General features: G+C 38.4%; 1 protein-coding gene across 1 annotated transcript in view; it reads right to left on the bottom strand.

Moving 5' to 3' along the window:
- Nucleotides 1-13,066: 13,066 nt before the first annotated feature.
- PJA2 (praja ring finger ubiquitin ligase 2) overlaps nucleotides 13,067-22,843 on the bottom strand; it is a 55,058-nt gene continuing 45,281 nt past the window's right edge. Inside the window, exons 8-10 of the mRNA XM_024743336.1 lie at nucleotides 19,284-19,398; nucleotides 18,789-18,910; nucleotides 13,067-16,236 (exon numbers count right to left, since the gene is read on the bottom strand). Coding sequence (XP_024599104.1) covers nucleotides 16,111-16,236; nucleotides 18,789-18,910; nucleotides 19,284-19,398 — 363 coding nt within the window. The 3' untranslated portion in view covers nucleotides 13,067-16,110. The remainder of the gene's footprint in view (nucleotides 16,237-18,788; nucleotides 18,911-19,283; nucleotides 19,399-22,843) is intronic.

Genomic DNA, 22,843 nt, shown 5'->3' with positions numbered 1-22,843 from the left:
TGTGGGATGCAGCAAAAGCAGTTCTAAGAGAGTTCACAGTGGTAAGTATCTACCTTAAGAAATAAAAATAACCTCAAATAAATGAAGTTTACATCTCAGGTAACTAGAAAAAAAAAGAACAAAGACCTAAATTAGTAGAAGGAAGGATATAACAGAGTGAAAATAAATGAAATAGGGACTAAAAAGACAAGAGAAAAGATCAATGAAACTAAGAACTGGTTCTTTTAACGATAAACAAAATTGACAAACCTTTAGCTAGACTCATCAAGAGAAAAAGGCAGAGGACTCAAATAAGTAAAAATCACATACAAAACAGGAAATGTTACAACTGATACACAGAAATACAAGGAATCATAAGAGACTTCTATAAATAATTATATGTCAACAAATTGGACAACCTGGAAGAAATGGATAAATTCCTAGAAACATACAACCTTCCAAGACTGAATTATAAGGAAATGGAAAAGCTAAATAGAATGATTACTAGAAAGAAAACTGAATTGATAAATAAAAATCTCTCAACAAACAAAAGTCCAGAACCTGATGGCTTCACTGGGGGATTCCACCAAACATTCAAAGTAGAATTAATACCAAACCTTCTCAAACTCTTCCAAGAAAAAAAAAAAGAGAGAGAAAAGAAAACACTTCCAAATTCATTTAATGAAACCAGCATTATCCTGATACCAAAACCAGAAAAAAAAATACAAGAAAAGACAATTATAGGCCAATATCCCAAATGAATATAGACACCAAAATTCTCAACAAAATATTAGCAAACCAAATTCAACAGTACATTAAAAGAATCATACACCACGATCAAATGAGATTTATTCCGGGATACAAGGATGGTTCAACATTCATAAATCAATCAACATGACACACCACATTAACAAAATGAAGGCTTAAAACCCATATAATCATCTCAATTGATGAAGAAAAAGCATTTGACAAAATTCAATATTCACTTATGATAAAAACTCTCAGTAAGGTAGTTATAGAGGGAATGTATCTCAACATAATAAAGGTCATTTTTGACAAGCCCACAGCTAACACCTTACTCAATGGTAAAAAGCTGCAAGCTTTTCTTCTAAAATCAGAAATAAGACAAGGATGCCCACTCTCGCTACTGTTACTCAACATAGTACTGAAAGTCCTAGCCAGAGCAATTAGGCAAGAAAAAGAAATAAAAGGCAGCCAAATCAGAAAGGAAAAAGTAAAACTGTCATTATTTACTGATTACATAATAATACATATAGAAAACCTTATAGACTTCATCAAAAACTGTTAGAACTAATCAATGATGAAGTTGCAAGATACAAAATCAATATACAAAAGTCTGTTGTGTTTCTATACTCTAATAACAAACTATCAGGAGGAAAAATTAGGAAAATAATCCCATCTAGAATTGCATTGAAAAGAATAAAATAGCTAGGAATAAATTTAACCAAGGAGGTGTACACTAAAAACTATAAACATTGATGAAAAAAGTTGAAGAAGACACAAATAAATGAAAAGACATCCATGATCATGAACTGTAAGAATTAATAGTGTTATATGTATGGAATCTAAAAAAAAAAATGGTTCTGAAGAACATAGGGGCAGGACAGGAAAAAAGATGCAGATGTAGAGAATGGACTTAAGGACACGGGGAGGGGAAGGGTAAACTGGGACGAAGTGAGAGAGTGGCACTGACATATACACACTATCAAATGTAAAACAGATAGCTAGTGGAAAGCAGCCACATAGCACAGGGAGATCAGCTCAGTGCTTTGTGACCACCTAGAGGGGTGGGATAGGGAGGGTGGGAGGGAGACGTAAGGGGGAGGGGTTATGGGGATATAAGTATACGTATAGCTGATTTACTTTGTTATACAGCAGAAACTAACACAACGATGTAAAGCAATTATACTCCAAAAAAGATGTTAAAAAAAAAGAATTAATAGTGTTAAAATGTCCACACTACTCAAAGAAATATAGAGATTCAATGCAATCCCTATCAAAATTCCAATGGCATTTTTCATAGAAATAGAACAAACAATCCTAAGATTTTTATGGAACCACAAAAGACCCTGAATAGCTAAAGCAATCTTGAGAAAGAAGAGCAAAGGAGGCAGCATAATGCTCCCTAACTTCAGACTATATTACAAAGCTAAAGTAATCAAAACTGTATTTTATTTGTATAAAAACACATGAATAGATCAATGGAACAGAATAGAGAGCCCAGAAATAAACTCATGCATACATGGTCAATTAATTTATGATAAAAGAGCCAAAAATATACAAATGGAAAGGACAGTCTCTTCAATAAATGGTGTTGGGAACACTGGACAGCCACATGCAAAAGAATGAAACTAGACCATTATCTTACACTGTACACAAAAATTAACTCAAATGGATTAAAGACTTGAGTGTAAGAACTGGAACCATAAAACTCCTAGAAGAAACATAAGCGGTCAGCTCCTTGACTCAGTTTTAGCAATGATTCTTTTAGATCTGACTCCAAAAGCAAAAGCAACAAAGCAAAAATAAACAAGTGGGTCTACGTCAAATCAAAAAGCCGCTGCAAAAAAAAAAAAAAAAAAAAAGCCTTTGCATCAACAAAATAAAAAGACAATGTACTGAATGGGAGAAAATATTTGCAAACATTAAGAGTCCTCATCACAAGGAAAAAAATTTGTAACTGCGTGATGATGGATGTTTAGACTTATTGTGGTGATCATTTTGTAATACATATATACACTGAATCATTATGTCATATACCTGAAACTAATATAATGTTATACATCAGTTTTACCTCAATATTAAAAAAATGTAACCTGAATGCTTAAAAAATGATAATAACTAACTTGGAGTGCTTACTATTGAGGACTTTGAGAGGGCTTGAATAAATAGCACCCCTCTTTCCTGACCAAATTCTAAACTGAGGAATAAGACAAAAGGGTTGCAGTTAGTGGCCAAAATAGCACCTTTGTTACTTATAAAGGTAAGATGGGGGAATAGTTTTTTTCTATGAGCAAATGTTTTTCTCCAGGACAACCCCTAAGGTGTGCAAGGCTCCAAAAATATTTTTGTTGGGTCCTTGTCTAGATAAATAATTTGATTAAAAATATATTATAAAACTCATGGACCCATGTGAGGTACTGTGATTCATCAATCAAGATTTAGAACCAATAATGAGAAAAGAAGATGTACTTACATATTTATTATCCATCAGTGCATGTGAATATTTTTCATACTATGCAGGCACGATTTCTTCCCGTCCAGGTTCAGGAGCCATTTATTCATGTTCTTTATTATCATATGCAACGTTCCTGGCTAATTTCATATCGCCCATAAGGAGGAAATGATAGCAATAGCATTATTACTCATGAGGCCATGGCTTTCAGAACCTGTTTGTATTGAAACATAGGTCTTCTTGCCTCTACAGGTTCCTCCTTCTATTATTTAATGCTGGTTACATCATTACTCCTGATGCCACTGTATGGCTCGAAGTGTGGCCTGTGGATACCGGCTTCCAAAGACTCCATCAAAGGTTGTTACTGTGCTTCATTGATGATGACCACATATGCAAGTCTTATCCAGAGTAGGCAGGAAAATGGGAACAATAATTCATCCTCTAGATACGTTAAATGTACTGTTCTGAATTTTATGGCATGAACAGAACAGCGTATCTTCCAACTACATCCTCTCTTGAACTGCTTAGGCTGCAATCACTTCATTCCTCGAATGTGATCTCTTTCCAGGTAGACCTCTTCCACACCATCAACAGGGAGAAGGGGTGTCAGATGGCGGGAGAGAGCAGTTCGTTCCGCACAAGAAATGCTGATCCCTCCCTCATCCAGCACAGTTTAAGACCAACCTGTGAGAGCACCACGAGGTCACCACGACTGGAGGCAGGAGACACAGGTGGAAAGGGTCCCACTGGTGTGGTGGGGCAATGGTCTCCAGTGTCCTCAGAGGAGATGGCACTGCCACCCCAGAGACGACCTGCTGGGGGTGGGTGACTGCCCTGGGTGCCAGCGGTGGGAGTGGAACAGGATGAAGGACACCTGCTGGCCCCCACCTTAAGTGCCATAGAACAGGCGGCTTCAGTGACACAGGCCGACACATGCAGCTCAAGCCAAGACGGAACTTGCTCCCTTTCTGATGTGAGTGAGAGACACTGCGGATCAGCATGATTCTGGCGGCCTAATCTTGTCCACTTTTCAAAAGAAATATTGTTAGTCAGCGGGAGAAAGTTGCTGGCCAGCTCATGCTCCTGGGAGCAGAGCCGGGCCACGGCTCATTGTGCCCACTTGCATGTAGAGGGTGAGGGAGCAAATGCCGGGTCTGGGGTTCACAGGGATACCTGCCCAGACGTCACGGCCTGTCCAGTCAGACCCAGGCCCTGGAGGGGGACCAGGAACGCCTTGAGGAAGCAACGCCAAGGCGCAGGACCCTCACTTGCGGCAAAGCGCAGCGCTGCGCGTCTCACTAGGGAATCTGGGATTAGCCTGAGGGCGCCGCCGTTACAGCGCTGGGCCAGAGCCAGTCTCGTACGAGAACTGCTCTCGGAAGGACAGAGGCGACTACTCACTTCCAAGAGATGAAGACAAGCTGAGACAAGCACGCCAGTTTACTCGCCCTAATTCTAACCGGATTAAGCCACTGCCCAGCAAATGAGAGCCAGAGAGGTTGGGAGTGTCCCAGCAGCGGAGTTCCCGCCCCATGGAGGGAAACATGGGGAGTGGGGAAAAAGTGTTCCGCCCTAAAAGTTATTAGGCGCCTGACCAGACTCAAGTATCACTGTACTGACTCAATCAACTCTCATGACCACCCTACAAGAGAAATACTATCTATCCCTGATGTATAGATGAGGCAACACACGTGGAGGTCGAGTAAACTGCCCAAGATTTCGCAGCTGGTAAATGGTTGGATTTAGGATTTCAACTGAACCAATCTGGCTGATGAAGGAAAGAAGTAAAAGAAGGAAGGGGAGGAGGGAAGGAGGGAGAGAAAAGAGTAGAAAAGGCTAGTGCCTCTCACCTCTGGAGTAACAAGCAGGATTGAGGTGTTTTTCTCTTCCCTTGTAACTTGGATTATGTAAATATTCCCTCATCTTCCCTCTTCTCAGGGTCAAGAAAGTCTGCACAGAACAACCTGAAATTTGTATTTCCATTTGAAAAGAAAAAATATTCTCCTTGGGTGCAATGAAGCTTATCCTCACTTCTGTGTACATCATCTCTTACTTTTAACACCAGAGAATGCTATTACTCAATTTACAAGACAGAGTGTTCCCTTCAATGCGATTTTTTTTTTTTTACCCAGCAGGTTTCCTACTTCAGGACCACGAAGCAATCACCAGTTCCTAGGGATGATTAATCAGTGTTATCCTTAAAAAGCTCAAAATTTCACCCTGTACTTTCATTGTAATAAAGGGCTTCCTGCAAAGCAAGCTGTCAGAAACGCAAAGGCAGGCTAGGCTCCAGTCTAGAAGAGATGAAATGCACCTCACCTCCTGCCTGGAGCGGAAGAAACACTGCTTCCCATGCATGAGGCCTTCCACAGTCTTTCCAGGGAGGAACTACGGTGGAAAACAGGCCAGAGGTTAGAGGTAGAATTTTCTGCAGAGGGAGTTAACCAGAGAAGGATAAACTAATTCCTTTAAGACATGTCTTCCTGAATGCAGTGCAGTTCAGCTTTTACAGTGATTTGAGAGCAGAGCATTACAACAGCGCAGTCTCTTAAAGCTCGCAGGGTAGGAAGCTTATCTAGCTGCTGGGCTGAACAGCTGTGGCACATCCCGCAGTGAACAGAGAGGGTTGTGGTGGTGGTGGTGGGGGGAGGCGCAGGGCGTAGTGAGGTAGAGCTGGGAGCAAGCACGGCTCTCAGCTCCTAAGCCACCCCTCCCATACTGGAGCTGGACATACCTTCCCAGTCGTGGCACTCTCTCTCTCTGACCCTGGATTCAACTGTACTTCCTCCAGCAAACTGATCAGAGTTGACAAGTTAGGCAAAGCCTATTTATGATCCTTGATGGTGGGAGATATATGTGGTTTTAGAAGGGCCTCTGAGAATGAATCAGGCAGTGGAGGTTGAAGTCAAAACAACTTTCCCAGGGACACAGCCCTTTTTTGAGGAAAAGGAACGACTACTATACATAAATATACATATGAGCATTTTTTTGTCAATGTGGTAAAATGTTAATAGTTCTTAAGTTGTCAAATCCACTGCAGACAGATAATGGGTATATAGGGATTTGCTATATGTTCTTTTAATTTCTCGGGTATTTTTGCAATGTTATTAAAATTTATTTTTTAAACTCGTGACATTTGTATTTTAAATTCCCTTAGAAGTTTAACGTTTGTGCTCTGCAAGAGCGCGGAACACCTATTGCGAAATTCCCGCAGGTGCTGGAAGCCAGAGAACCACTGACATTGCTTTTATATTTTGTCTCATTCTAGCTCCCCGCTCTGCCACTCTGTTTTCTCTCTCTCTCTCTCTCCCCCTCTTACCTCCTCACCCCAAGTCTTTCCTAACTTAAAAAGGTCCAAAAATGGAAGAATAAAAAGAGGAATTCACAAGCAAAAGTCTTCATCTGCTTATTTGTCATTATTTTCTCACTTTGTCTGCTGGCAGATGAGGACCTACGCACGGAGCAGGTTTGGAGGTAAATACAACCTATTTCTGATCTAATCTTGCTGCTGCCCTGACTCACCAGAGGATGACACTGGGCCAGAAAGTAAGAGAAGTTTGGGGCATGGTCAGGAGACGTGCCTTCAAGTCCTAGCTCCAGCATTTTCTGGTTGTACGATCATGGGCAAGCTGCTGCTTCCTCCTTAGGCGAGATAATATGTTGGTGATTTAATTGTTAAGTTTTCATTGATTCTAAGCACAGCAGTCTATGAATACTAAAGCACCTTCTGCCAAGTTGCTTGGGCAAGGCTCTCCCAGCTTCCTGTGGTATCCGTAACTGGAGATGATGAGGCCATGGGTACTCATTAACCAAAAGGATTAGCTATCTGGGGCAGAGACTAATTAGGACAGAACAAGACCATGTGGAGTAGATTTAGGGTGAAGAATAGCAGGGACTTGACATTTATCCCCATTCAATCACAACCTGCTTTCTACCCAGGGCTTACCGGTGTGAAACAAAACAGGCTTCCTTGACCACATTATTGTTCTTACTTAGAGATGTGGGTAATGGTCACTGGTACTGTGGGGACCACAGGGACTGACAAGAGAATGATTGAGGCAGAATTCTCTCTGCAGTGGATTGGAAAGTAACATAAACTTCTGCAGCTGCTGAGATCTTTTGCTTTCTTCAGGTAGGGGACTAAAGCAATTTAATATGTTTAGGCTCCTGTCAGCCTCTTTGGGCTGATTGATAAAGGTAATTACCAACTTCAGAGTAGTTTTTGGTCCAAATGTTAGGTTAGGCTATTGAACTTGCAGGTCAGTCTGTGAGAACTATCAGTGCTGAAGCTGAAATTTACTTCATTTATTCTTACCTTGTGGGTTAACTCACTTACCTATGCAGGATGCAACAGAACAAAGCAGTGAAGAGCACTGGAGTGGAATCCTGACTCCCCTACTTACTAGCTGTGTGACCATTGGCAGCTACTTAACCTTTCTATGCCCTTTGGAGATTAGAAGTCTACATCTAAAAATTTTTGTTAGGATTAACTAAGATAATGCATGTAAAACTACCTACAAACGTTCCTGGCATACAGTATGCACTCAATAAACGTTAGCTAATTTACTGTCCTATGACATCTTTCTGCACCTCTTCTGTTCCTTATAACCTGAGTTCTTTTTCAACTAAAGACTCACTCAAATTCTCTGCAGTAATGGCTTGTGTATGTGTTACTGTAATGGATGCCGTTTTTTTTTTTTTTTTTGCGGTACGCGGGCCTCTCACTGCTGTGACCTCTCCCCCTGCGGAGCACGGGTTCCGGACACGCAGGCCCAGCGGCCATGGCTCACGGGCCCAGCCGCTCCGCGGCATGTGGGATCTTCCCGGACCGGGACACAAACCCGTGTCCCCTGCATCGGCAGGCGGACTCTCAACCACTGCGCCACCAGGGAAGCCCACGGATGCCCATTTTGGTGTGAGGAGCAGATGGGGATGAAAAGTAAGGAGCTATGACTGCTTCTCCGTTCTAGTGTCCACAGTAACGAGGCTCCGCTTCCTGCCCTCCACTGCAGTAGCCTTCCTTCCCAATCCACTTTCGCATATCTTCTCCCACTTGTAGTTTCTAGTTGCTCTTACTTTCTGCTGCCTCATCGCTTCAGCATGATCGTGGCTACTCACAACTTTACTCCCTCCTCGTACAACCCTTTTGCTGAATTCATCTCCCATTTCCTACTGGGAATTGCCTATTTCCCAACCAAAATAGGCAAATTTAGTGAGAGGACCTGCTGGCCTGCGTAACCTTTAGCCCTTGGCCACTGGCCAACCTCTGAATGGATGGGCCTTGAGTCTGATGCCCCCACCAGTCAAATCAGCTGTGGCTGGGGTGAGTGGGATTTCTTGACCTGCAGTATCCCATCCCTTTAAGCAGGGTCTACAGGCGTTGGGAGACAATTCATGGGTTTCTTGTGTTTCTCATGTCTTCTGAGCAAGAGGCATTGACAGCTTTGCTCTGTACTGGAGTCTGTATAGAAAAATCCTAGAAAACAGATATATATTATCCCTCCCTCATCCCCCCAGGTCAGAGGACAGATTTGTTTCCTGACCAAGATAACATATAATGTGTGTCTTTCTCCAGGTCAAGGTTAGGCAGGCTTACCAGCAGTCCCTTTATAAGACTAGGGTTTCCTAAGCTCGAGTTTTCTCATCTGTGCTACAGACTCACTGTGTGTCCAGCGTCCACCTGGGCCAAGCTCTGCATTGTCCGTGAGGGACATGGGGGCAACGGGAACTGTTTAGGCGATTATGTAGCTCATGCTGCCCACTGTACCATGAGAAATAAAACCCTTTGTCTCTGATCCAGGGGTCCCATAGATTCAGCTAGAATCTATGAAATGTGTTAGCTTACAAGCAGGGTAAACTCTCAGACCCTCGGCAGCTCTGGACAATGAGAAGGGATGCTTCAAGTAGGGTGGCCATGGCAGGTACCATCTAATGCAGCCTTCTACTCTGCTTCCTCTTTATAAAGTGTCACCTACAAAAGGATTAAATAAGCTCTAGGGGCTTCTCCAGGACCTGATTTGGGGGAGAAAAATGCGTTATACAGCAGTGGGGGTGGCGAGGAGACAGGAACCCAAAGGATTGTGCGGCATTTCTGCCCTCCCTGAGTGAGCCTTGGCATGCGTAGGTGTGGCACCTCTGTGTACCATGGTGCTGCTGCTGAGTCAGGCAGGGGCTGTCCTAGCACGACCGTGCATCGGCATAGCGTTTAGTGCCCTTGCTGCCCAGTTCATTCGGCTTCTACGGTAATCACAGTGTAGCAAACTTGACAGTGGTGCTTACTGCTTGTCCAGACCTTAGTAAGACAGTTTTCAGGGTACGTTAGCCCTGGTTCTCCAGCATGGTTACAAAAGCCAGCAGGAAAGCAATGTCTCAGAATTGCCTGCTTTATGTTCCATTTTCTGGGGAAAAACACACTGGATGCTTATGTGTAAATGCCTTAGAGCACAGGGAGTAGGAAGCAAAGGTAATAATACAACACAAATAAGGTGAAACACTGTTAAGTTTTGCTTCTCTCCATTATGGCCAGCCCCATCTCTGGAAAAAAAATATATCTTTCCAAATTCTCTGGTTGTGAGATATCATGACCTGCTGGGGGCCATAGGGCATATAACCTCCTAAGAGATCTTCAACCTATAAATACAGTAACACAGCTATAGATCATTGGGGAATGGGGGTAGCTGCCGGTAGCTAGTCACCTTGGGGGGCTCGGCAAGTGTTATTCTTTCTCCCTGCTTTGGTTTTTTCTTGTTTGGATAATCACAGGCACCCTCCAGGCCAAGAAGAACTCCTTCCCATACAGTGAATCCAGCTGCTTTGGGAAGAAACGTGTAATAGAGTCTCCTCAATACAGGGAACACTCCAGGAGGCCAGGGAGTTTGATGATCTTGTTAACAGTTGTGCTAGATTAGGCACTTGATAAACATTTGTTAAACAGATAGCAGCTCAGCACATGGAGTTAATTTGTTGGCTTTGATAAAAGTGTTGTGTCCACAGATTCAGGGAGGACGCCAGCCTGATATGTTTATTATTTTATAAGACAACTAATTTTTATTAAAAAATTTAAGCATCTTCCTTCAGGTGCTCTTTACTCATTTAGACTGGGCTATAACCCCGGTTCACTTGTGAGTCATCATCATCCAATCTAGGCTAGAGCTTGCTTTCCAGACAAGGTTGATTTTGTAAGCTCCCCAATTCCTGTCCTCATCTGTCTTAAATGTGAATTTAAACTAAAATAAAAACTCTGACATTCTTTAGTGGCACCAAACCTAGGGTACTGCAATACCAGGGTTGAAGGATCCTTGCTCCAGGTCAGGAGGAGGAATTGTTTGTGGAGGCCAAAGGCCGATCACAATGGTGGTACATAGTGAAGCCCCTTATAATCTTTGCAACACTTGAGGTCTTTTAACAAGAAAATGGAAATAGAATAGACAAGAGAACTAAGGCATAGCTTAAATGCCTGGAAAGAATTTAAAATACCATTTAAGGACTGAAATCAAAAGGAAACCCTGTGTCAAATGTTTGTTTCTAATGATGAAGCAGTCTGGGGGTAAGTTCTCCACTCTGAGTGATTGCAACTGTGAGGGCAAATGTCCATGGCTTCTGAGGGAAGAAATCCAGAGACTTTTGGAAAGGGTAGGGCTAGTTGCTTATAGACAGATATCTGCATTAGTAAGGTCTCATTGGTTGAAGAGACAAGAGGATGCCACACACCTCTCAGGCCAGAGAGAGTTTCCGCAGAATAATTTAAGGATCCCAAATAGTACGGCCAAGGTAGGAAGTTCTCATCTGATCTTAATGGTGACTAAGAAACTTCACTAAGTAGGACATTATAACTTTGGTCAGCAGTATACTACTTAAGGCAAAAATGTCTCTCTATAACAATTTAGCAAAATAATACAAAAAGGAAAAACTAACATTTTTCAGAATTTTAAAGACCCCCCACTTTTCCCATTTTTAAAACTCAGACTACATTTCAAACAACTTAGTAAATATTAACGTTGATCACATAGGTTGTTCCTACCCAGGAAGGTGGCATGAACTACACAGAACCCTCAGGCTCTTGTTTAAGAACCAGGACTCAATGTTTTCATTTGTAAAAGTTGGGGCAATATAAACTACGCTGCAGATTCATTATGAAGATCAGCTAAAACAGAAAGCCTAACACAATGTCTAATATTTAGCACTTCATAAATGGGAACTATTCTTATAATGTAAAAATGCATTTTTCTCAGTGAATCTTATTAAGAATTGCTGCTTTATAATCAAAGGAAAAGAAATAATGGTGGCTTGCATAATTTCTCTTACTGACAGTGAATGGCTAAGAGGTATTATCTTTCCAAAAAAAATAAGATAAAGACCTCCCCTCTCTAATATTTACTAAAAAACTGCATATTGATTATAAACTAAGAATACAAAATGGAATAAACTGCCACATCCAGGCATGCAGCCTTTTAGTAAAACTGACATTAATTACATTTTATTTCTTTTGATTTAAGTTTCCATGTCAGATTCTTTCCGCTCCTGAGAGGTGATTAAGATGCTTTTTTATTCCCCATGACTTTGCACATCAACAAAGAACACTTTTTTCAAACCTTTACCCATGCACAAACAGGAGTACTCAACCTTTAATTTAGTCTTTATAGAGAAAACAGCAGAGTGATTAAGTGATTTGTCAAGGTCATGTTACTTCAAATATCATTAATTTTTGAGAGGAAAAAAAGTAGATTCCAAAAATTAGAAAAATGAGGTTGACATTGATCACTTATCGAATTCTAGAGAAGATGAACAGATGGCATGTGAGCAGTTAGAAAAGGAGGTTGTATGGTTTCACTAAGAGTGAAGCATTTCCAGCTAACTTCATTTGTTTTCTTGATTTAACATACTAGCAGATTAGGCTACTTCCATAGTGCTTGTCGACCAAACAGGACAAAATTTCTTACTGTGTCCTTTTAGGAACCATGAAGAAACAAAAGCACTTAAGTGACTGGTAGTTGCTTCAACAACTGTACCCAGAGTACTGACTGGTGGATCAAAGTCATCTAGAGGGCAGTCTACAGTGGCATTCTGAAGAGGGTCTGTATTTCATCCTGTTCTATTCAGTATTTATCAGTAACTTGGACAAAGCCACTAAACACCAAAGGCATACTTCATCAAAATTGGGACTGATGCAGGATGAGAGAAGAATCAGAATTCATATGGACCTTTACAAGTTAAATTTAGTAAGGATGAATGTAGTCCAATTAGGTTAAGAAGAAATTGTGTAAGTAATTATTAGGAACAGACTTGGCTTACCAGCAATACCTTGAAGTTTAGCAAGAGACAACAACGTGATACGCTTGCCTAATAATGATGGTAATGATAATAATATCAACATATACGAGTCATAACAGTCATATGAGAGTCACTTTGATGTTGGCAATAATGCTTCTGGACCTTGCTCTAGTCAGAGGAACTGTGTTTAGTTCTGAGCAACACATTTTAAGTTAGGGATGGAAATAGCCAATGCCAGCCTGGTCTAGAATAGATATCATGCAAGATCTGAGAAGTGTGAAGCCTGAGGGAAGACAGGAAGAGGTGGTCACACAGAAGAGACAGGACTTTTCTGCCTAGCTTCACATATGTGCTATTTATAGGAACATTTGGGTGATACTTTTCTAACGAAATCCAACCCTTGTAGGGGTGCTGAGTGGCTCCAACTCTGGAAGTCCATCAACCACTTCTGTACAGCTGAGGTCTCTGTTAGGGTTTTCCTTCTTAGATCACAGTTAAAGGAGTGTAAAATCACGTGCTCAGGAGCCTATTCCAGACTTCCTTAGTAGCTGTGTACTCTGCTATAAACACTAAATCCTCCAGGGGGTTACATTATAGAAGTGATAAGACTACACAATTAAATATTAGAAATGACCACTGAGTATATCCTGTTTATTGTTTATGATTTACACGAAAAATGATGGATTGGGGTTGTAGAACAATAAACCAATCATTACGTTTAGACCTGGGCTCTTGAAAAACTTGCATTCCATTTTAACAGTTCACATATATTTAACAGTTTATATATAAATGCAGATCACAAATAAGAGTTAGTTAGCTTAGAGATAAACAATTAACACGAAAGAAAACCACATAGATCTACCTTTAAATATCAGCATTCAAATTACAAGGAAGAAGAAGACGTTTAAAAAAATAAAATTATTAGGTCAAGTCACTTAACATATAATAGAGAAATAAGAGAAACAATACTTTTATTAATATTTATATTTCTAATTTACCTTCATATATTCTTTACTTTTTCAAAAGGAGCCAAGACGTGATCAAACAATATTTAGGTGTCCTAACTTGTCATCCTCGGCTTATATCAGCTTGTTACAATGAAAATTCTAAAACCTCAATTTTCTTTTTAAAAGAATTTTTAAGCCAATTCTTATTCAACTTTTCTCCTTCATAGCAGCTGTTTACAGATAGTAGGGAGCCAAGAATGAAGGGCAGAAACAGATGGAAAGCAAAATGTACAACAGCTATCTTAAGTTCAGCTCTCAACACTGCTGGTTGAATTTGGAACCAAAACCTCTTAACAACTGGCAGATAATAGTTAAATCTTAACAGCCAAAGAAGAAATATTTTCTTTGGGACAGCTGCTATCTAGGAAGAGAAAACCAAGGTCCCTTTACACTGCCTAAATATAATGTGTGTGGCTTATTACAGAGAAATCTGTAACAACGTCAGTTTAACCACTAAGTGTCACAACTGATCATAATTATTTAAAGGAAACAAACAACAATAAAAATCACACTAGCCACAAATTTCCACAATATACACATGAGAATTAATTTTAATTTGATTTGACTCCTTGACACTAACTGATCATCAATGAAATACGGTATGGAAAGATCACAGAGTAGAAAACAAGCAAAGATTAGTTTATACAACAGTGGCTATATACATCAGAAGAAAAACATGCTACCTAATGCAACATTAAGGCTTGAATGTAAGCATTTCCAAAGTCACAGAAGCCCCAAAGAACCCCTAAATTACAAAGTCACCACATTACATGCATGCAATGTTCAGTTTTGTTTTACCCATAAAAGGATACACAGTATTTTGCTGTAAGTACCAGACACATTTACAATATATGCAAAAATTAGAATGCAAGTGTTATGTTCCTTATATTTAAGCCTCAAATGTGCCAACAGTGAAAATTCATTTATTTTTAAGAATGAAGAAAAGAGGTGGAATATAAATATGCAGAGGAATTACACAAATAAAATGTAATTTTGCATTTGGGAAGTCATATAAACATTCTTTTTATGTGTCTAAACTAAATCATCATTGTACTACTTGGATGGAGGTACACTCACTATGTGTTTTACTATTTTACTTGCTCAAATGTGGCATTCTAACACCCATCATTCTCTAGTGTTGATACCTAATCACATCCGTAAATTATATATTATGTCCATGTTGATACATACTTGCTTACTAGGTGTGATCACCTAAACAGAAAGCTGTGCACTCTTAGTTTGGTTACATGATTACAAAGATGACCCTGTGGGTCAAATTTCTCATTAAAAAAAAAGTAAAGTAAGGAAAGCTGATTTCCTCACTTTTGTAAAAGCTTGTGAACAGATCTCTTTCAAAGGATAAATGTGAGGTCAGCATCTTCTTTTCTCTTTTAGAGAAAGGAAATTAAGAACGGAACCTGTTCAGTTCTGTTCATACAGTCACTAGGCAATCATACAATCTATTCCTTTTTCACCCATGGCTTAATTTGAAACTACTTGTTTTTATTTTAGTTCCAGGTGAATAATTTTCCCAAAATAAATTAGTGTAAAGAAACAAAGGCTGATAATGTAGTATGACTAATCCTTGTTCAACAATATTTTAAAATAATAAATTATAACATAGTAAGGTTTAGATATGTTGTAAAAAGGTATGGCCAAATCTGTCCTGGACCCCATCAGTTTTATGCTTTATACAAGACAGCACAATTAATCTTCTAGTTTTTTAAGGATTCAGATTTTCCTTCGGGATACAACAGAATGAGTGTTTTAAAACACTTTATGCTTGTTTTCAGACTTTCCAAAATATTTCAGAGCCAAAATTACCTTTAACTATATCCAGTGTTTATTACACAAATGTGCCATGAGTGTTCTGGACCTTCAAGTATAATTTTAACCAAATAGAAAGGACTTCATAAGGCCATCTAATTCATCTCACTGTACCAAGCACTGAGCACATGAGATTGTTCATATGCTTTACTAACCTTACTTTAAGCACATCCACCATTTCAAATAAAATAACTTATTTTACTACCTAACCATTTCAAGGAGATTACATTTAAGATTTTAAGATTTTGTGATGCTCTAGCCAGAAGTTTTGTTTGGCATTCTAAAAAGTCCTAATTTTAAACAAAGATGAAAGAGTAAGTTATCTTCTTATAAAACCACTCAGTATTATGAACCAAGAGGTTTTGATGAAGCAAAAGCAAAGGGACCAATGAAAAAGCATGCTTTAGAATTCTTTTTTATTTCCAACGAAACCAAATTTTACTACTGTTGTGATCACAATCTTCACATTTGACGCAAATAGGAAAACTTAATTATAATCACTTAGTGGCAGTACTTCAGACAAAACCAATAATGTGTGCCACACAGATGATTATTTCTTCTGGATAAAGTTAATCAATAAGCTTGATATTACAATTAATAACATATTAAACTAAAGAAAATGAATGCACTACTTCAACATTCAGCTTGAAAATGTTTAGTACTTTTTGCAAACCTAAATTTAGTTTAGAAAGGTTAATATTCTCTTTCTAAACTATGGCATAGACTATATATAGCATTTTAAATATATTTATATATAATTATTTGCACATCATATTTTAGAAGGATCTGCAGATTTACTTTGATAGACCGATCTCATTCAAGTGTTCAGGCTTAGGGGGCTTCTGCAGTACTGTCGGTTGCAGGTGGGGCATCATGATCAGGCTCAGAGGAAGCAGCTGCAGGTGTTTCCATCACAGCAGGTGGGAAATGACGGCGGCACACAGGGCACGTCCCTGACTGGGGGGAGAAAAAAACAAGTTCACAGCCAATGGAAAGATCTTAACTGCTACAAAGTATCAGAGCAGTATCATTATCCTCAAAACAAGTCAAATAACTTAAAAACAAAACCAAATAAACTTCAAATCCACGCAGTACAGAGAGGCAAAATTTTGATGCTATTTCCTCTTCATCCGAATCAGACTCAATTTCTGAGGGTAAACAGTGTCTCCTAATCACGTTTGCATCTTTTAGGTCACTCATCTTTCATGTAGTGAGTATTAATTATGAGTCTACTACATGCTCCACTTGGCACTGGTGCTACAAGGGTGAGCAAGGAGTCATAGGGCATGTCTTCACCTGAACTGAATGCATATATTAGAGAAACCAGAGACCTAATTAATTCACATATTTATTACACCAAATTAATCCCCCTAGGACCTTCCTCATATATACTAAAGCCTTACTTTAGTGTAGCACAGATATGTCATAGCAGGTGGACCGCAGACCTTCTTTATAAGCCATATACTTCCTTTTCAAAAAGATATGGAGACTTAGGTGCCTTCTAAATGATAAATCAATGAGGGAAAGCGGAACAGGGAAAGCAGTTAGACTGGGAGGAGTACATTATTTTAGGACCAATGGAAGGTTATAGAGATGTGTCATCTGGCGATATGTTATCCCCTCACAAATCTTGTCTTTTTCCCAGAGATCTCCCTGACAGAAAAAAGGTTGAAGAAATCAGGCTATTGAAGGTGACAAAGATTCAGAACCTGGAAACCTTCTCCCTAGAGGAAAGGCTTCACAATAAGCTGCCTCCTGACGGGAGACAGACTAAAGAGATTATTACCTTGGGTTAAAGCAAAATCAATGACAATTCAAGATGTACAACATACATAATATTTACAATTCAAGAATTCAGCAAACATTTATTGTGCACTTGCCATACAGATGGGGCCAAAAGAGCAACATTTTAGAGTCAAGTGTATGAGTACAGTCTCAATCAACCACACACTAGCTGTGTAACCTTGGATGAATAACAATGATTGGAAAATGAGAATAAGGATACCAATATGTCCCAGAGTTACTGTTAGGATTAAATGGGAAAACACACATCAATCATCCAGCAATACCTGACACAGAGCAGGCACAGACAACACCAGATCCTTCTTAAGGCTCTGATACTATTGTGGGAGTTTAAAAAAGAGGATATTAAGGATAGAAACGTCGAATTTAAGCGGACCTACCTAGATCATCTATTCTTACAGTAAGGGGAAGATCACACCAGGCTAAGCAAACATGAGTAAATGTACAGAGGAGTAAATCTGATGAGACAGACTAGATCACAGAAGGCCTGGAAAGCCTAGACAGAAACTTTATATTTTTTACTTTTTTTTTTTTGCGGTACGCGGGCCTCTCACTGTTGTGGCCTCTCCCATTGCGGAGCACAGCCTCCGGACGCGCAGGCTCAGCGGCCATGGCTCAAGGGCCCAGCCGCTCCGCGGCATGTGGGATCTTCCTGGACCGGGGCACGAACCCGCGTCCCCTATGTTGGCAGGCGGACTCTCAACCACTGTGCCACCAGGGAAGCCCGAAACTTTAGATTTTATAAAGGAATCATGAACATTTCTGCACTGGATTTTAGATATCAACTAGAGTTTTGACAAAGATGAAGTAGCAGTAGAGGGGGAGCAACAGCAAAGAAAGAGAAAGGAAAGAAAAGAAGGGAGAAAGGAGAGGGTAGGAAGTAAGAGAAGGGAGAAGGAAGGGAGTGGTTATAGAGAAGAAAGGGAGCCATATCCGTAAGTAATTAAGCTGGGAATGTGATTTGGGAATTCCTACTGAACTGCATGTAAATATCCTTTATGCAAGAATAGAATTCACTGAGAAGATGTAAGTAAAACTTTTTTTTTCTTAAGTAATTCAAATATACTTAAAAATTATTGGGTAAACATTGAAAAACAGTATATAAAAATTTGAATAGGAGATACTTGGTAGGTTATTAAATATTTATCATATAAATTTTAATTTTTATAATTATTTTCTTGTAATATAGTTGATTTCCAATGTTGTGTTAATTTTTGCTATATAGCAAAGTGATTCAGTTATATATATTCTTTTTCATATTCTTTGCCATTACAGTTTATCCCAGGATATTAAATATAGTTCCCTGTGCTATATGGTAGGATCTTGTTGCTTTTCCTCATATACATTTTTAAAGATACCATCTCATATTAGCAGAATATCTGTACACTGTTATAGTACTCTGAGTAGTCCTAAAGGCTTCTTTCCTTAAGAGATTCTTGAAAACATCAAATTTCAGGGATATAATCAAAGATCTAATTAGCTTTATCCTAAAATCATTTGCCTATATTGTTTTTAGACAATGTTAGTAAGGTAAAATAGTTTGATATATCATTAATCTGTAATCATTAAAAGGTAACCAATTTTAAACACTGAATTAAAAATTACTACGAGTATGTAGCTAAATAAAATAGGCTTAAAAGACACTACTATCATCATTAACTTGTAGGAGAAACTATTAACTTTAAAAAAGTAAATCTGCAACTCACCTTCTGCAGCCAAATTGAGACACAAGGTTTGTGAAAGAAATGATGACAGGGTAACTCTGTTGCTATATCATCCTTAATATACTCACTGCAACAGATTGGACAGCATTGCTCCTGACCAATAGCTGAAAACAAATAATTTGATTTATCAATCCCATGAAGTTCAATTTTAATAAAATTGAAAACCAACATATTAACTCATAGACAACACCTATGAAAGATAAAAGAACCAGACTTTGGTGAATTAATTGGCAAAAGTGTTTTAGCTTAATACATGACAATTTGGAATTTAATAAACATTGCTTTTGTAGAAAAGTTGTCCCAGCCTATCACTTGATAAATTAAAAAATTCCACTAGGTAAAAGTTTGTCTGAATTAGGTTTCATACAAAATCTAATGAAAGTTTCTGACAGTCACTATTTTATCTTCTAGGTGCATTGGTAATATACTTGAATATGCAAAGTATCGCTCAACATTAGAGATCAACTTTGCCCTTACCAGTGTGATCTTCAAGAACAAGGGTCTCTGGAAGACCATCAATGCTCTCCTTACTGGCTGGTGGATTGGCCACCTCAACATCCACTGCAAGAGACTCTAAATGTGCCAGGGCAGTCTGAAAATGAAAAGCAGCATTTCTTTGTTAGGAAACACTTTTTAAAACAGTAATGAAAAACTATTTTTAAAGGTATCTTCCAAAATTATATCCACCATTATCCTCTTCCTACTGGTTTCTTTTGCTTCAGTCCCTGCCCTTTTTGCCTCCTTCCAAAAGGAACCATCACCAAACCAAAAAATCAAAAAACACAGGAAAAAAAAATCCCTACTTTTCACAAGTACAACAAAAATCTATCTTGTCTCAATAACCATTTACTTGTCCATCATACTTATATTTTCAAGAGTGGTTACCTCTTCCAACTTATGAGCTTATATATGAGATCAATAACATGAAAGGAAATAAATACTTTGAACAGGTTCAACTCATGAAATATAAAATGTGGCCAAGGTTACAAGATGTTAAAGGTAGGGAAGCAAATAATGCATTTCTGAACGGCTGTATCTACTACTGGTATAGAGTCAGCACATCCACATTACTGGTTCACTAGTACTGGCACAACTCATTTTATTGCATTTGCAGATACTGCATGTTTTTACAAATTGAAGGTTTCTGGCAACCCTGGCTCAAACAAATCTATCAGTGCCACTTTTTCCAAAAGCATTTCTCACTTCATGTCTCTGTGTCACATTCTGGTAATTCTCACAATACTTAAAACTTTTTCAATATTATTATAATTGTTATGGTGATCTGTGATCAGTGATCTTTGATGTTACTACTATGACTCACTGAAGGCTAAGATGATGGTTAGCATTTTTTAGCAATAAAGTGTTTTTTAATTCAGGTATGTACATTTTTTTTGGACATACTGCTATTGCACACTTAATTGACTACAGTATAGTGTAAACATAACTTTTATATGCACTGAGAAACCAAAAATTTGTGTGACTCACTTTATTGTAGTGCTCTTGAACTGAACCTGGAATATCTCTGAGGTATGCCTGTATTCCTAGGCTATCTGGGTTGTGAACTTTATTTAGGAGTTCAAATGTCTGGAAAAAGTCACTAACAGAAATGGAAAGAACAGCAAATCATATGACCATCTAGTATGAGTCACCCTCATCTTTTTGTGGCTTGATTAGCCCTTATGGCTACAATTAGGTTAGAACTGCAGAAAGGACCTATAATCACAGGATCTAAAAGGTAGAAACACACCAAGTATCCACAGATGAATGGATGAACAAAATGTCGTTGGTAAAGATAAATATTCAATATATAGTCAAATTCAGAATATTTTGATATCGTAATATGGTAGTATATTAACCACTTCACTAAGAATAAACATTAAAGGACAAGAGTATTAAAAATAATTATACAATAACTTATTAATGAATACTCAATATAAGAAAAGGTAAACTGTGACATCAAAAACAAGAGTGGGGAAATAAAAGGGTAGAGTTTTTGTAGGCAATTGAAGTTATCAGCATAAAGCAGGCTGTTAAGATGTTTTATGTAAACCTCATGGTAACCACAAAGCAAAAGTCTACATTAGATTCACAAAAGGTAAAAAAATCACCAAGTCACAAAAGAAGACAATAAGAGAGGGAGAAAGTAACAAGGGAATTACAAAACAGCCAGACAACATAATAAGAAAGCATTAGTAGCTCTTATCTATCAATAATTACTCTAATATAAATGGACTAAATTCTCCAATCAAAAGGCATACAGTGGTGAATGGAAAAAAAACCAAGACCCAACTACATGCTGCCTGTAAGAGACTCACTTCAGCTTTAAGGAAACACATAGGCTCAAAAGTGAAGGGATGGAAAAAGACACTCCATCCAAGTGGAAACCAAAGAGAGCAGGGGCAGCTATACTTATATCAGACAAAAGAGACTTTGAGCCAAAAATGGTAGCAAGAGGCAAAGAAGATTATTATACAATGATACAGAATCAACTCATCAAGAGAATACAACAATCATAAATGAATATGTACCCCAAAAAAAGAGCAACTAAATATATTAAGCAAATAAAAACAGATCTGAAGTGAGATTAGACAACAATATGATATTAGGGGAGTTCAATATTTCACTTTCAATAATGGAGATATTATCCGGACAGAAAACAAAAAGGAAATATTGGACTTGAACTATAGTTTAGGTAAAATGGACCTAACAGACATATACAGAACATTCCACAAAACAGCAGCGGAAGACACATTCTTCTTGAATGCACATGAAACATTATCCAGGTTAGATCATATATGTCACAAAACAAGTCTCGGCAAATTTGAGAAGACTGAAATCACACCAATTATCTTTTCTGACCAAAATGGCAAGAAATGAAAAATCAACAATAGGAAGAAAACTGGAAAATTCACAAAAATGTGGAAATTAAACAACACACTCCTGAACAACCAATGAGGCAAAGAAGAAATCAGAAGATATCTTGAAACAAACAATAATGGAAACACAATATACCAAAACTTACAGGACAAAACAAAAGCAGTTCTAAGAGGGAAGTTTATAGCAAAACAATGCCTATATTAAGAAAAAGGAAATATACCAAACAACCTAACTTTACACCTCAAGGAAGTAGAAAATAGTTTGAAATTTTTTTTCAAAATATCTGAAAAAGAAACTAAGCTATCAGGAGGAAGGAAGTAACAAAGATCAGAGCAGAAAGTGTAGAGACCAGAAAAATAGAAAATACCAAATAACACCTGTTTTTTTTTAAAAAGTAACATTGACAAGCCTTTAGTTAGACTAAGAAAAAAGACAAAAAACCCAAATAAAATAATAAATGAAAGAGGAGACATTACAACTGATAACACAGAAATACAAAGTATCAGAGGAGACTATCATGAATAACCGTACACCAACAAATTGGATATATTAGAAGAGAAACATAAAACCTACGAAGAATGAATCATAAAGAAACAGAAATACTGAACAGACCAATATAAGCAGGGAGAATGAATCAGTAATCAAAAATCTCCCCCAAAAGAAAAGCCCAGGAGCAGATGGTTTCCCTGGGAAATTCTACCAAACATTTAAAGAATTAATGCCAATCCTTCTCAAACTCTTTCAAGAGGAGGAGGGAACACTCCCAAACTCATTTTATGAGTCCAGCATTACTCTGATAGCAAAGCCAGTTCATGACACAAGAGGCATACCTTGCTTCATTGAGTTCTGCCTCATTGCGCTTCACAGATATTGTGTTATTTACAAAGTCAAGGTTTGTGGCAACCTTGCATGACAGTTAGCTTTTTTAGCAATGAAGTATTTAAAAATTAAGGTATATACATTGTTTTTCTAGGCATAATGCTATTGCCTACTTAATAGAGTAAGTATAGTGTAAACATAACTTTTTATATGCACTGGGAAATGAAAAAATTTGTTGACTTGCTTTATTGTGATATTCACTTTACTGCGGTGGTCTGGAGCCAAACCCGCAATATCTCCGAGGTATGCCTGTACAAGAAAAGAAAGTTACAGCCCAATAA

This window comes from Neophocaena asiaeorientalis, unplaced genomic scaffold (genome assembly GCF_003031525.2).
Source record: "Neophocaena asiaeorientalis asiaeorientalis breed wild unplaced genomic scaffold, Neophocaena_asiaeorientalis_V1.1 scaffold26, whole genome shotgun sequence".
NCBI classification, from domain to species: Eukaryota; Metazoa; Chordata; class Mammalia; order Artiodactyla; family Phocoenidae; genus Neophocaena; species Neophocaena asiaeorientalis.
This window is presented reverse-complemented; position numbering and strand designations above follow the sequence as displayed.